Source organism: Belonocnema kinseyi, chromosome 4 (assembly GCF_010883055.1).
Source record: "Belonocnema kinseyi isolate 2016_QV_RU_SX_M_011 chromosome 4, B_treatae_v1, whole genome shotgun sequence".
NCBI classification, from domain to species: Eukaryota; Metazoa; Arthropoda; class Insecta; order Hymenoptera; family Cynipidae; genus Belonocnema; species Belonocnema kinseyi.
The window spans coordinates 26,928,104-26,944,048 of NC_046660.1; the positions used below are offsets into that span (position 1 = coordinate 26,928,104).

General features: G+C 32.5%; 1 protein-coding gene across 5 annotated transcripts in view; it reads right to left on the reverse strand.

Annotated features, from left to right (window-relative positions):
- Window positions 1-15,945, reverse strand: part of LOC117171351 (V-type proton ATPase 116 kDa subunit a) — an 83,441-nt gene that overhangs the window by 4,223 nt on the left and 63,273 nt on the right. For 4 of the 5 annotated variants that reach the window (XM_033358593.1, XM_033358589.1, XM_033358590.1 and 1 more), the window contains 10 exons: window positions 15,375-15,503; window positions 15,182-15,297; window positions 14,337-14,463; window positions 12,931-13,107; window positions 12,411-12,623; window positions 10,607-10,820; window positions 6,097-6,520; window positions 3,432-3,559; window positions 2,198-2,424; window positions 443-834 (listed from right to left, as the gene is read on the reverse strand). In XM_033358593.1, the coding sequence (XP_033214484.1) occupies window positions 443-834; window positions 2,198-2,424; window positions 3,432-3,559; window positions 6,097-6,520; window positions 10,607-10,820; window positions 12,411-12,623; window positions 12,931-13,107; window positions 14,337-14,463; window positions 15,182-15,297; window positions 15,375-15,503 (2,147 nt within the window). The remainder of the gene's footprint in view (window positions 1-442; window positions 835-2,197; window positions 2,425-3,431; window positions 3,560-6,096; window positions 6,521-10,606; window positions 10,821-12,410; window positions 12,624-12,930; window positions 13,108-14,336; window positions 14,464-15,181; window positions 15,298-15,374; window positions 15,504-15,945) is intronic. The other variant, XM_033358592.1, reaches the window with a different exon arrangement.

The following is a 15,945-nucleotide window of genomic DNA, read 5'->3' on the forward strand; positions in this document are numbered from 1 at the left end:
GGAAGGAAAAGTAGAAGTTATTCTAAATGAGAAGATGGGAAGAAGGGGAAGTGGGGGGGTGATATGAGGGGTTTGGGAAAATGAGGGAGAGTAAATGAGGGAAGGGGAATTATGGAATATATAGAAGGGCAAGTAGGATAAGTGAGCGGAAATAGTATGAGGGATCTGGGAGAATGAGGAAGGGGGAATTTGGAGAGGGGAATTAGGGAAAATATAGAAGGGGTAGTAAGGGACGTGAGGGAAAATAATATGAGAAGATGGGGCAAATAAAGGTAAGGGGATTCGGTAAAACGGGCAAGGGGAAGTAGAGGAACAATGAGGGAAGTAGAGGAAATAGTGAAAGGGGAAACAAGGAAAATGAAAAAAGAGAAAATTGGGCAAGTGAAGAGTTCTAACATAAATTTATCGAGATTAAAGAATAATTTAAAGATATTTAGCGTACCAGTGAAGACGAAGAGTGTGCAAGAAGGCAGAGAGGCCCTCCATCATGACCAGAATGGCCAGGGTGAAAAGGGCCCAGGCCCCGAAGGCGACAAACAATTTGATGCTGCTGATGTAGTCACCATCTTCAGCAGCCAGGCCCTTATTTAGGACCATGCTCCACAATACTTCCGAGAGTTGAGCATGGGCCAGTGATAAGGCCCAGAGACGCAAATACGAAGCAGTATGTGATATCGTGGAGAGTACATACTCTATAGTATGTATCGCTTGATGGATCATTACTTCACTGAAGGCTTCATCTTCATGATCAGCTTTTTCTCCCCCTGCAATTGCTGGAATCACTGGAAAACCTTCTGGCTGCAATTCAATGTCCTGAGATGCAGAACCGTTCGCCTTCAAGAAAAATTTTGCGAATGTAAAAAAGACTAATTGGAAGATAATAGAATAATGGACCTAAATATTCTGTTGCGGGTAATTTATGAGTAGATGAAGTTGAATTTTTTCGCATAGAAAAATAACAAGATTCAATAGAGTTGACCCGGTAACCATTTCCAATGTGGTGCACGGAGAAAATTTAGGTAAAACCGTCACGCTAGTTGTGGAAGAGTTGCTGCACTTCTGTTTGGTGTGGCGTCCGCTTCAGATTCGGGGCACTAGTTACCCCGAACTTACACAGATCAGCCGTTTTAAAATGTGGGTGATATATTTTCTGAAGCTGCGCAAACGCGGAACTGTGCCGCAAGCGCCGTGTTCGCAGAACGGCTCGACGATACTGTTGATCAAACGGTTTGGCTTGTTCGGGGTAATGGTTCTCCCGACTTAGAGTTGCCGTTCTACTAAACAGAAGTGGCGCTGTTCACTGTGTGATTAGTGCGACAATTGTACGAGTTGGGTGAGCGGCTCGACCAAATTTATCCCCGCGAAACCGAAAACATTTTCAAAATACACTGACTTTTCCTTGACTAATTTTTCATTTTAAATCATTAATATTCAAATACCAGCATTTTAATCTTGTAATTGATACTTTTGATATAGAATATTTTATAAACGTAACCAAACTGTATTCCATATACAAATTTATTCATTTATTCGAAACAAAAAAATGTCTTATACTTTAAAAGATCGCTTTTTAACAATATAATCGAATTGTTAACATAAGAGTTGCATATTTAACCTAAAGGGACAAGTTCTTAAGTTACAAGTCAAATTTTCTCTACAAAAATGAAATTTTCAAACAAAAAATAATACTTTTCAGCAAAAAATTCATTTTCCACAAAACTGATGCATTTTTACTTACCAAAAATTAAATATCAACGCAAAAAATTATTTATGCTAAAAATTTAATTTTAAAACAAAAAAAGTATTTTCCACTCAAATTTTTTATTTTAACCGTAACAAATGAGCTCTCAACGAAAATTGAAATAATTGATATTTAAACCAAATAGAATGAACTTTTAACTAATACTGATTGTTTTTCAGTTATAGAAAATTTAATTTATTTTAAATAAATTTGTTTGGTTTTAAGAAACTATGTTTTGATACGATAAAAATTTTTCTTTAAATTCCAAATAATTTGTCTTTATTCTGAATTATTTTCAACAGGTGAAAAAAATGTTTCTTAAATAAACGGTTTTTTTTTAAATCCAAGATAAATAATTTTTCGAGATCGCAAAATTTATTAAGACTGCGAAAGACTTTAGGCCCTTTTAATAATAATAAATAAAGAAAAATATCGCGAAATCTGATCCATCCTCACCATGGTTCTTCCTGGCTTCTTCTTGGCAAAAACTGTGTACAACGGTTTCCCGAAAAGCATAACCGGGACACAGAGAAGAGCAGCAAATACGCAAATTTTCTGCAGTTCACTTTGGCCATCAAACATGTACTCGGAACAACCGTCGGCAACCTTGGAATGCTTGAAGAGCATCATGTTTATGAAAGTGATGAGTACAGAAGGCGCACAAGTTGGTTGATATTTTACGTCTAAAAAATACCATTTTTTCTGGTTTTAATTTATCAATTTGTGAACTATTTTTTTCTTAAAATTTGATAAATTTAAAATAAATTTAAATCCTATTTAACGTCCAGCCAAGCTAATGATTTGAGCAGGGAGGAACAGCAACGAAACAAAGATGCACTTTCTTTGATACCTGAGAGCTCTATGAGAACTGAAACGTTCGTGAATATTATTTAGAAATCTTTTTTTTTATTGTGGTTTGATAATAACAATAATAAAAAATAATGTATAAGTACCGAAACTTTTTTTTTTTTAATCCCAGATATCAAAGAGAGAGCATCGTGGTTTCGTTGCTGTTGCTATCAGCTCAAATTTCCCTTATCTTGATAAGGGTGCTTTATGAGTACCGAAACGATGTTGAATATTATTTCCAAATGTTTTTTTTGTGGTTTGATAATAATAATAATATTGATAAAAAATAATGTATAAGTAGAGAAACGTTGGTTATTTCGTTGCTGTTCCTTCCTGTTTAAATGTTTCTTATCTTGATAAGGGTCCTGTATGAGTACCAAATCTTTGGTGAATATTATTTACAAATTTTTAATTTATATTTTAATAATAATAATAAACGTCGATTTATTTTTATCCTCAGTTATCGATGACAGAGCATCGTTGTTTCATTGCTGCTCCTATTCGCTTAAATTGTTCTTACCTTGATAAGAGTTCTTTATGAGTACCAAAACGTTGGTGAACATTATTTACAAATGTTTTTTTATTGTGATTTGATAATAATAAAAATAAAAACGACGAAAGAAATGAAAAAAGAGAAGAAATAATATTTGGTTGGCTCTCTTCTCATTTTTATTATTATTTTTTTTTTTATTTTTGCCCAAAATTTTTTTCTTAAGTTGATTTTTCTTCAAATTACAATAGAATCATTTTATGGTGTTTGTCCTTTGGTCTTTGGATTCTTGCTTTTATTTCAAGGAATTCTAAACATTATTTTTTTAAATGCTGAAATGCAAATTCTTACCTTCTTCAGTAGCCCCGTACAGAATCCACTTTATGAACATGAGCATTACCATGTAGAAGAACAGAAGTATCAGGAAGAGAAGTTGTGGCAGGAATTCAAGAAGAAGACTTGCATACTTCTTGAAATGTCTGTAATGTAAAAGATATATTTTTTTTATACATTTCGGACCGGTTGATCCACCTCTGGATAAAAGCTGCAGATAAATTTATCTGACAGATAGGATACTTTCATGTTGATCCACCGTTGGATAGCGCTATCTGACAGATAAAGCGGGAGTTACAGAAAAAGTGAGGTTAGACAATTCTGTCAAAATGGAATTCGGAAATGTTTACGATGTTGATTTTGGTGATAATTTTGACGAAGATATTGAAGAAATAGCCAAAATTGCTAATCGCGTTATAAATACAAAACCCTCTACGTTTTATGCACGCGAAGCTCTTGTTTCATAGTTGTCAAATTTCAGACGGTTTGTTATGAAATTACAGAACAAAGAATAAAATATGAAATAAAAATAAAACCATCAGAAAAAGTTGGTAGGATCCATTGACAGGTTATGTTTATATTCCTGTATGGCAATATAAAAAAGTCTAATTTTACAATAAAATTTCGTTGGTGTTGTTTCCGGAGTAAATTGTTTATAAACCACATATTAAAAAATATTATGATAACTGTAAATAATAACTATTGCTTCATCGTTGGCAAATTTTAGACTTTTTGTGATAACATTACTGAATAAACAATAAAATGTCAAATAAAAATAAAACCGCGAAAAAAAAGTTATGAGATAAAAAACTCCAATTCTAAAATAACATTTCGTTGGTGTTGTTTTCGGAGGAAATTTTTCATAAATCCACGAATTAAACTAAAATAATGTATAATAACCGTGAATAAGAACTCTCGTTTCATGAGCTGCAAAATTCACATATTTTTATTCTTCACAGAAAGACTAAGTAGTGCGCTTCTTCTATTTATTACTAATTAATAATATAACAGATTCACAGCAGCAACAGTGTTATATAATTGTGACGATATATCTGCGGAGCTTCAACATCACTGCACTGAAAAAAATTTGGGCAAGCAACTGTTTTCTTAGTGGCAACGCAGCGCCATCATGACGGTTGGTGTAGCGGCCAGACCACATTTAAGTAAGCTATAGTACCAAACGTGCGAGCAGATCCTTTCCCGTGTGTTGGAAACGCAGGACCCCCACAAAAGAGAATGAAATTGCCTCACGAGTATAAACTATAACTGTACAGGGTTTGTGCGGAAAGTAATAGGACTGATTTTCTTCCGCCGCGACTGTACTTCGAAGCGTGCGCGCACCGACTGGATTTGGTAGAGGGCGTTCCTAGCTCACGAACGAGCGGCTGGCCAGTTGTCTTCGAGCACTTGGAGAGTCAGGATAGGCATTTTCATGCGACGTGTTTCTGTGAGTGGTGCAAGCCGGAAATGCAGCGTTCGTTAGAGCAGAGGTACGCGATTAAATTCTGTGTCAAACTCCGTAAATCTGCGACAGAGACGTTTGATATGATCAAACAGGCTTACCCAGATGTTGCTTCAGCAAGAAGTGGTGTGTTTCGGTGGCACCAGGCCTTTTTGGAGGGCCGGGAAGAGGTCGCCGATGAAGACCGTGCTGGAAGACCTTCGACTTCGACAAACACCGACAATGTGACTCGTGTACGCAAAGTTTTGAACCGTCAACGCCAAGTTTTACGTGCAAGTACTCAAGAGACTCAAACGAAGGGTCAATCGGTCCGACAAGACATCGCAGCCGACTGGAAGTTGCACCACGACAACGCCCCGGCTCACACCGCCTTTCTTGTGAACAGGTACCTGACCAAGGCCGGCATCCCAACGCTTCCACATCCGCCCTACAGCCCAGATGTGCCCCCCCCCCAGACTTTTTTTGTTTCCTCGCCTGAAAAGGCCGATGGAAGGCAAGCATTTTGAGACGACAGAGGGGATCCAAGCAGCACGCACCGCGGCTCTCAATGCTATTCCGGAGAATGGCTTCCGTGACGCCTTCAATGCTTGGAAATCGCGCTGGCAGCGCTGCATCGACGCAGAAGGAGCCTATTTTGAAAGTTTTTAAAGAATTGTAACGAATGGCTCATTAAATTTTTTTTAATCGACTCAGTCCTATTACTTTCCGGACAAACCCTGTATAACTCCGCGAGAAACTCAGCGTGGGGATTCCGAGCTTCCGCCTAAAGGGAGCGTTACTGTACCAATACTGTTGGGACGACAGCTGTTCCAATGTGGGAACAGAGCGTGTCCAATATGAGAGAGGATGTGTATCCAGTTGTAGGTGAACAATGCGCGACGCATTTGGTGTTCCAGCTCTACCACGTGGCTGAGCAGCTCGCCCAAAAAATTGTCAGTGTGAAGTGTCAGTGACTTGAAAACGCGAAAAGTACTAGTATTCCCTATATCTCCCTATGTAACTGAAGGATAACTATCCAGCACATGAAATACAGTGGATCAACCTGAACTCATTATCTGTCAGATAAACCGTACGATAAATTTATTCTGCTGGATAACTATCTGACACTTTATATAGAGGTGGATCACCCGGCCTTTAGAGGCCTAGGCGATAAAGATACACACCAATTTAGTGTTTCCTGCTGAAGAACAAAAAACCAAAAAATATTTTTTTTAAACTTACACAATGTTAACTACACTCATGCAGACTCCGAAAACCATGTGCACAACCCCGAAGATGATTGAGAGCTTCATCTTGTAGGAATTGAGAAAGATAATTTTGTTCTCGGCCACCATCCAGGCCGGATCCAAACCCATGGGATAAGGCACTTGCTTGTAGCCCTCTTGATTCGGATTCAACTGCAGATGATGGTTGTGCTGCAGCGTACTGTAGTTGTACTTTGCAATCCAACTAGATCCGAACACGTTAACCGATTTTGAGAAAACGTCGTTGTAGATGATACCAGTGTAGATGGAAAACAAACCCATCAAAAGAATAATGTAACGACCTCCAAAGAAGATGTTCCAGATCTCGTTGTTAGTTTTTTTCGTGGATAACTTCTTTTCCCATATAACCATGTAGAGTCCAAAGATTGCCATGAGCAAACCTAAAGACCATGTGTTTTTTTTATATTGTATATAATTTTTTTTATATACAAAAGTTAGGGATCGTCCATAAACTATGTTAACACTTAAGGAGGGAGATACCTTTAGAAAGGGTAAAATCAATCAGTTTTAATGAATTTTTTTTAAGTTGATAAAATAACTAGATCATTTATCAATTTTAACAACACTTTCTTACATTGTTAAAGTGTACAAACAAATATGATTTTTTTTTACAAAATGGCGACCCTGCAGAATACTTCTTCAAGCGTCTGCTCCGAGGCATCGAAAACTGCAGCAGTTATCAAAACTTTTCCATTTATCTGATATAAAGAAAGTTTTTTTTCGATTACTTATGTGTTAAAGGGAAGGATAAATCTACAAAATAATAAAAAAATTGAAAATTAAAATTTATATTGGCTGTTTAATCGAAGGTCCATATTTTCGACCATTTTTTAAACAGTTTTGATCTCAAGAAAATTATTTAATAACCCGATATCTTTAAACATTTTTGACAATATCTCCATAAATATTTAATATTTTCCTTTTTCCTTTTTACAGTATATTTTTAACAAATTATACATTCAAAATATGAAATAAAAAAAATCGATTTTTTGGAAATTCTAAAAAATTCCTTTAGAATTTTTAGAAGAGGTTCTCATAAAATCAATGGTTGGTAACAAGAAGGGGGGGGGGGGGGCGATCACAGTTAAAGTAAGGTTACAAAAAAAATGATCTTTTATATTTGAAAATTCAACTATTTGCTTTAGAATTCTGGAATTTTCTCAAAAGCTCGTTTTTTTTGGTATTAGAATAATTGTTTTGTTCCAAAATTCATATTTTTTAATGGAAAATTAATTTTGATAAAACTTAATGTTTTTTGGTATTAAACTAATCTTTTTGATTAAAAATAGATGTTTTTTAGTTGAAAATGCATATTTTTTGGTATTAAATTGATTTTTTTGATTAAAAAATTATGTTTTTTAGTTTACGATGCATACTTTTTGATGCAAAATCCTGTTAAACAAAACAGGAATCAAATGACGAAATTTTGACCACGACGAATAAACAAACACCAAAAATCCTATTGTAATCTGAAAAAAAAACGAAAAAATAAAATTTTCGGACAAAAATAAAAAAGAGGAAAGAAAAATTTATTTTATTTTTTTGTTTTTTTTTCAGATTACAATAGGATTTTTGGTTTTCGTTTATTCGTTGTGGTCCAAATTTGGTCGTTGGATTCTTGTTTTGTTTAATAGGATTTTGCATCAATTTGATTATTGGGCGTTAAATGGGATTTTTAATCTGGATTTCGGTCTAATTTAAATTTCGTAAATTTTTTGTTGAAAGTTCTTGATTTTTGTTGAAAATTGATCATTTTTAGTTGAAAATTAAACGTTTAGGTTGAGAATCCTTGAATTTTGTCAAAAGTTTATCTTTTTTATTTTCAATTATTCTTTTTGATGAAAAAATCATGTCTTTAAGTTGAAAATGCATAATTTTTGGTATGAAATTGATCTGTTTGATTAAACAATTATATTTCTTAGTTCAAAATGCATATTTTTAGTAGTAAAATAATTGTTTTGTTCAAAAATTCATCTTTTTTAACGGAAAATTAAACTTTTTAGTTTAGAATTCTTGATTTTGTCAAAAGTTCGTCTTTTTTAATTAAACTAATCTTTTTTATTAAGAAATCATGTTTTTTAGTTAAAAATGCATATTTTTTGGTACTTAAATAAATATTTTGTTAAAAAATTAATATTTTTTAATAGAAAATTCAACTTTTTTGTTGACAATTCTGGAATTTTGTTTAAAATTTATCTTTTTTAGTTGAAAATTAAACTTTTTGGTTGAGAATTCTTAAATTGTGTCTAAAGTTAATCTTTTTGGTTTTAAATTATTATTTTTGATTAAGAAATCATGTTTGAATGAAAATGCATAATTTTTGGTATTTAATTGATCTTTTCGATTAAACAATCATCGTTTTTAGTTCAAAATGCATATTTTTTGGTAGTAAAATAATTTTTTTGCTTAAAAATTAATCTTTTTTAATGGAAAATTAAACTTTTTAGTTTAGAATTCTTGGATTTTGTTCAAAGTTCGTCTTTTTTGGTATTAAAAGTTTTGAATAAAAATCATTTTTTTTATTTGAAACTGCATATTTTGTGGTATTAAAATTATTATTCTGTTTAAAAATTCATCTTTTTTAATGGAAATTTAACATTTTAGTTAAAAATTCTTGAATTTTGTGGAAAATTGATCTTTTTTAGTTTTAAAATTTCAACTTTTCTGTTCAGAATTCTTGAATTTTGTTAAAAATTCGTATTTTTCAGTATAAAATCAATCTTTTTGTTTCAAAATTCATCTTCTTGGTTAAAAATTTAACAAATGGATCTTAAAGTTGAACTAATTTCTAAAAATTATACATTTTTTTCATTCCTTTTTAAAAATACAAGTTTTTGGTTGAACATTCTTGACTTTGGTCAAAAATTCATGCTTCTTGGTATTAAATTATTATTTTTGATTAAAAAACATCATTTTTAGTTGAGAATGCATATTTTTTTATATTAAATTAATCTTTTTGATTAAACAAATCATGTTTTTTAGTTAAAAATGCATATTTTTTGGTATTAAAATAATTATTTTGTTTAAAAAATTCATCTTTCTTAATGGAAATTTAACATTTTAGTTGAAAATTCTTTAACTTTTTTAAAAATTAATCTTTTTTAGTCTTTTCATCCATTTTTAAAAAATAAACCTTAAAGTTGAACTACTTTCTAAAAATTAGAAAAAATTCTTTCTTTCTTAAAAATACAACTTTTTCGCCGAGAATTCTGGAATTTGATTCAAAAATCGTTTTGTTCGGAAGGAAATTGAATTTTTAGTTTAAAAATTCACCTTTTCACCTTTTTCGTTAAAAATTTAAAAACTAGGTTTTTAAGTTGAACTACTTTCTTAAAGATCACAAAAAATTGTATTTCTTTCCTACAAATTAAACGTTTTCGTTGAGAATTCTCGAATTTTGCTAAAAATTTGTTGTTTTTTTCGATAAAAATTTAATCTTTTTGATTCAAAACTCACCTTCTTGAAAATCTTTTTTTAGTTGAAAATTTAACTTTTTTTATCAGAATACTTGGATTTTGTTAAAAACTCAAATTTTTTATTAGAAAATAGAAGTTTTTTGTTGAGAATTCTTGAATTGTATTGAAAATTTGTCTTTTTGGTAGTAAATTCATCTTTTTGTTTAAAAATTCATCTTTTTAATTAAAATTTTTACTTTTTGGTTGATAATTCTTGGCTTTTATTAAAAAATCGTTTTTTCGATAAAAAAATTAATGTTTTTATTTAAAAATGAACCTTTTTCTTTAAAAATTCAACAGCTGTTTTTTAAAGTTGAACTGCTTTCTTAAAACTTGAAAAAATTCTTTCTTGAAAATAAGTTTTGTTGGTTGAGAATTCTTTAATTATTTTATCCAAAATTTGTATTTTTTGATAGTAAATTAATCTTTCTATTTAATAAATCATCTTTTTAGTAGGAAATTCAACTTTTTGGTTGAGAATTCTTGAATTTTGTTCCAAATTCTTTTTTTGAAAAATTATTTTACTAATTGAAAATTTAACCATTCGATTTTTGGTCGAAAATCATTTTTTTTTTAAATAAAAAATTCAAATTTTTCTTAAAATTAAACTACTGTGTAAAAGAAATTTTTTCTTGAAAATAATCTAATTGAGTTGAAAATTTAACTTTTGAGTATACAATAAAGTTTTTTTGTTCAAAATTTTTTATTTGTGCTTTCAAAATTCAACTGTTGTGTATAAAATATTCGTGATTTTGTCTTGAAAGTAGAATAATTGAATTTCACAAATCAACTAATTCGTAGAAAATTCGTTTTCTTTTATGATAATTTTTTTTTTTTTAATTCAACGTTGAATTATTTCATTTTTGATCAAAAAAATTCACCTTTTTTAGTTTAAAAATTCAATAATATCCTGATAATCGTCACATGGGATGGGGGGGGGGGGGTAAAAAATTCCCAAAATTGGTAACGTAGTTTATGGATGATCCCTTAGTCCAGATAAAAAAAACTTACCGTGACCCGCATCCCCGAACATAATACTAAAGAGGAAAGGGAAAGTGATAATGGTATAAAGAGCAGGATTTGCTTCGCGATATGAGGCCACTCCGTATGCATCTATAAGATTCTGGAAACCTCTCGTAAATTTATTAGTTCTGTTAAAAGTTGGCGGGTCTTCATCCGTGTGAATAACGTTCAAAAAAGACGGAATTGAATTTCCGCAGAGCCGCTGAAAGTAAAAAATTTTCAAACTTTTTCAAAAACTGGTCTTAACCTTAATTTGCACAAAGTGAACCTCCCGCAGGTTTTCGAACTACTCCAAGGGCACGAAATATTGCTGCAATGTTGCTACAATATTGAGTGGCAATTCTCAAAATAATGAGATTTCCTACTGCAGTAAACTTGCAGCAATTTTGCACCAACATTGTAGCAACTTTGTAGTAACTTTGCACCAACATTGCATCAAATTTGCACCAACTTTGCACTAATATTGCAGAAAATTTGCAAAAACATTGCAGAAACTTTGCACCAACTTTGCAGTCATTTCCATCGAAATTGCAGTAATTTTGCACCAAAATTTTATCACCATTGTAGCAACGTTGCACTAACATTTTAGCAACATTGCAGCAACGCTTCAGCAACTTTGCACCAACATTCCAACAACTTTGCACTGATATTGAAGCAAATTTGCACCAACTTTGCAGTAATTTCCATCGAAATTGCAGTGGTTTTGCACCAAAATTTTATCACCATTGTAGCAACGTTGCACTAACATTTTAGCAACATTGCAGCAACGTTTCAGCAACTTTGCACCAACATTGCAACAATTTTGCGCCAAATTTGCATCGAATTGCAGCAACTTTGCAGTCATTTCCATCGAAATTGCAGTAATTTTACACCAAAATTTTATCACCATTGTAGCAACGTTGCACTAACATTTTAGCAACATTGCAGCAACGTTTCAGCAACTTTGAGCCAACATTCCAACAACTTTGCACTGATATTGAAGCAAATTTGCACCAACATTGCAGAAACTTTGCACCAACTTTGCAGTAATTTCCATCGAAATTTCAGTGGTTTTGCACCAAAATTTTATCACCATTGTAGCAACGTTGCACTAACATTTTAGCAACATTGCAGCAACGTTTCAGCAACTTTGCGCCAATATTCCAACAACTTTGCACTGATATTGAAGCAAATTTGCACCAACTTTGCACTAATTTCCATCGAAATTGCAGTGGTTTTGCACCAAAATTTTATCACCATTGTAGGAACATTGCACTAACATTTTAGCAACATTGCAGCAACTTTGCACCAACATTGCAACAACTTTGCGCCAAATTTGCATCGAATTGCAGCAACTTTGCAGTCATTTCCATCGAAATTGCAGTAATTTTACACCAAAATTTTATCACCATTGTAGCAACGTTGCACTAACATTTTAGCAACATTGCAGCAACGTTTCAGCAACTTTGCGCCAACATTCCAACAACTTTGCACTGATATTGAAGCAAATTTGCACCAACATTGCAGAAACTTTGCACCAACTTTGCAGTAATTTCCATAGAAATTTCAGTGGTTTTGCACCAAAATTTTATCACCATTGTAGGAACATTGCACTAACATTTTAGCAACATTGCAGCAACGTTTCAGCAACTTTGCACCAACATTGCAACAACTTTGAACCAACATTGCAACAAATTTGCGCCAAATTTGCATCGAATTGCAGCAACTTTGCACCAACTTTGCACTAACATTGCAGCACCATTTCGATCGATTTATGTAATTTAAATTGTTTGATGTATTTGCAAATACTAACCGACCCTTCTGTAAGGCAATTTTGAACAATTGCAAGATCAGCTACAGGTACCCAACATTCTCCAATAAGGCACTTTTTTGACACGTCCATGTTAAAAAGGTTCATTGTATGATAAATAGCTTTCATTTTACGAACCATAATACTCCAGTTTGGCAATTCTTTAGCTACATTGTGAAGAACACGTTGTCTATGATCCTGAGTTTGATTCAGAACCTAACATAAATAAATAACAGAAATTTGCGATAAGTAGACAAATCCATGATCAGTTTTTAATTAAAACATTTAAATTTGCAAAGATTTTTTTTACCTATATTTGAGACATTTTTATATTTAGCAAAAAAAAGTACCACTTACTTGTAGCCGGAAGCGTAGTCAATTGTGAGAAATAATTTAAAATATTTTAAGGCTGAACTGAATTCAACGCTTTTGCGTCTCTTGGTGATCATATTAAGTTTCATTAGGTGTGACACCTAAATTTAGGTAATTAGCGAATTTGTTTTTAAGCACATAAAATACTTACCAAATTTAAATCTTCTAAACGCGTACGCACTCCCTTGACCATTTCTAATCTCTCGGAGTTAGTATTTGGACAGGGATAGAGCGATGCGTGAAATCCGCTGCAAACTTTTTTTATGCGACTTTTTAGCTGCTCTCCTTGAAAGAAAGCCACGAATGCCGTCTTGTAAATTTCATTACCCTAAAATAAGTAAATAAAATGAGCTAGTCTTTATTCATAGATTAATTGCCCTTTTTTTGAGAAAAAAGGCATCAATGAAATAAGAAATCGTCTGGGAAAGACCGCAGAGCGCGAGTACTCGTTTGAGTATATTGCGCAATATTGTGCATTCCAGTTGGAAACGGTTCAGACGGTCCTGACTATTTACGTTTCGAGGGTACTGATTTATTCACAAGGAAAACTCTTCAAAAAAATATAACTTTGATATCTTTTCGATACATTTAATGTTTCTTTTTATTTGGATCCGATATAAAAAAAATGTCTGAAGAATTCTATCAAAATTGCGTGGAAAAATTAAACTTTTTAGTTCTTTTGATAAACTCGTTCACCAAAGTTGTAAATCTTTACGAAATACATCTTTTGCTTCAATCATTTTTTTTCAGTAATTTTTTCCCTTTTTGAGAAAAATTAAAAAGAAAGGGTGGAAAAAATGAAAATTGTATTTAAAATTTTTTCAAAATCATTGAATTTTTTTTACTTACTAGTGGACACCATGAAAATCATAAATGACCACTTTCGATCTTTAAAAACAATAATAATAAATAATATTTCAAATTAAACAATAACTTCACAAAAATTAAGTGAAAAGGCAAAAAAAAATATATCAAAATATTTCGTAACTTTATTTTTAATAAATAAATATGATTGATTAAAAAGCAGTTTTTTAAATTGTTTAAATTCGATAATTTTCTAGTCGAAAATTCTATTATTCGGGCAATTTTCAGGAATTTTCAAATTTGCTAATATTATAAATTGCTAATGAATTTTATTATTCGAGAATTTCATCATTTGGAATTTTTATATTTCGGAAATTTGCCAATTAGAAATATTTTCTTTTTCGGGAACTTTACAGTATCAGAATATTTATTTTTCTGAATTTTTTTTACTCCTCATTTTCGACAGTTTTATTTTCTTTTGGAAATTTGTATTCATCGGTAAATTTCTATTTCGGCAACAATTTTTTCAGTATCTTTCCACATTCGATACTTCTAGAATTCGGCAAAATTGCTTCTTAGGTAAAACAGAAAAGTAACACGCCTTCAGAAAATTTTATTTGATAAAAATTTGTATTTTACGCTACGGCCTGATATAATATCCATTATTTTCTTATCATAACTTTGGTATTTTATCGCTTGAAAAAAACGTGCTCACTAAGAACGCAGAAAAATAAATATTTTAGAAAAACTTACGGTGCTTGGATCTTCCAGAGGTTTCTCGAGTTCTGCCTGCCGAAGAAAAACATTTCCCCTGGAAATTCGCCACAGCATCCGCTCGAAGGCTGGAACACGCTCGCGATTGATAACACCGGCAACGAATCTGTAAAAGATAATTAAAAATTAAATACTCGAGACTAAAAGAAAAATGTGGAAGAGTGATATTGCTGCAATGTTGCAGTAATATTGCATCAATATTGCACCAACTTTGCAGCAATATTGCATCAACTTTGCGACAACGTTGCAGCTTCATTACATCAATATTTTACCAAATTTGCAGCAACATTGCAGCCATATTGAAGCAACTTTTCAGCAAAATTGCAACGACATTTACAACAATATTGCATCAGCTTTCCGACAGCGTTGCAGCAACTTTGCAGCAATATTTTACCCACTTTGTAGATAAATGGCACCAATATTGCGCCAACGTTGCATCAACTTTGCAGAAACGTTGTAACTAATTTGAACCAACCTTTCAGCTATATTGCATCAATATTGCAGCAACATTGCATCAACTTTGCGAAAACTTTGCAGTATTTTTGTAGCTTCATTGTATGAATAATTTACCGAATTTGCACCAACTTTGCAGCAAAATTGCACCAAAATTTACAGCAATATTGCAACAATATTGTAGCAAAATTGCATCAGATTTGCGACAACGTTGCAGCAATAATGCACCAACTTTGCAGCTACATTGCATCAATATTGCAGCAACGTTGCATCAACTTTACAGCTACACTGCATCAATTATGCGGCAACATTGCATCAGCGTCGCAGCAACTTTGCAGCAACATTGCAAGTTAAAAATTGAGAAAACTCACTCGAGTCGTCCACGAACCGTCGCGTTTTGATTCTGCGGTTCCTCGTTAATCAGTGCCCTGGTGATTGAGTCGTTGGCTTCTTCCTGTTGATACAGAAGAAGAAGCGAACCTTGATTCTTCGACAAAACGTGAACACCGATTACACGAAGGGGGGTGGCGCAAAGAGATAAGCTGCCGAACTACTTTTAGGTACCTCCGTGAAGAACACCTGCGTTTTCTCGAGAACGTGACGCAGCTCCGTAAGCTCTAGGTAGTTACTCTTCAGATTCACCGCATTGTGGCTCAGCTCAAGAATCTCGTTCTCCGTCTTTTCTAGGTGTGCCTATTCACCCAGTAGGTTGTTAGTACAATCAAGGACCGTATCGATCGAACAATAAACTATTTTCAAATCAGACAAATACGCTCAGACAAATGTTCATTTCAGTTATCTTCTTTCCTCTTCAATTCAATTCAAGAAATAGCATCAATTGTACCATTTTTTTTTTCCTTTTATTTCCCCACAAATAAATTCATTATCAAGAATATCATTTTAAACTGAACAAGAATTTTTATTAGAACGAAAAATATTTCTTTGAATCAATAAAAAATTGTCTTTGGCTGAAAGTGAATTCATTTCTTTTTATTTAGAGAATTTTTTTTCGACTCAGAGCCAATTAAGATTTTTGTTAATTAAAGAATTTCTGTTTGAATCGAATAACTTTCTTTAAACGAAAAGAAATTTTCTCTGAATCAAGCGATTTTCAAGTCCAAACAAATTTTTTTTT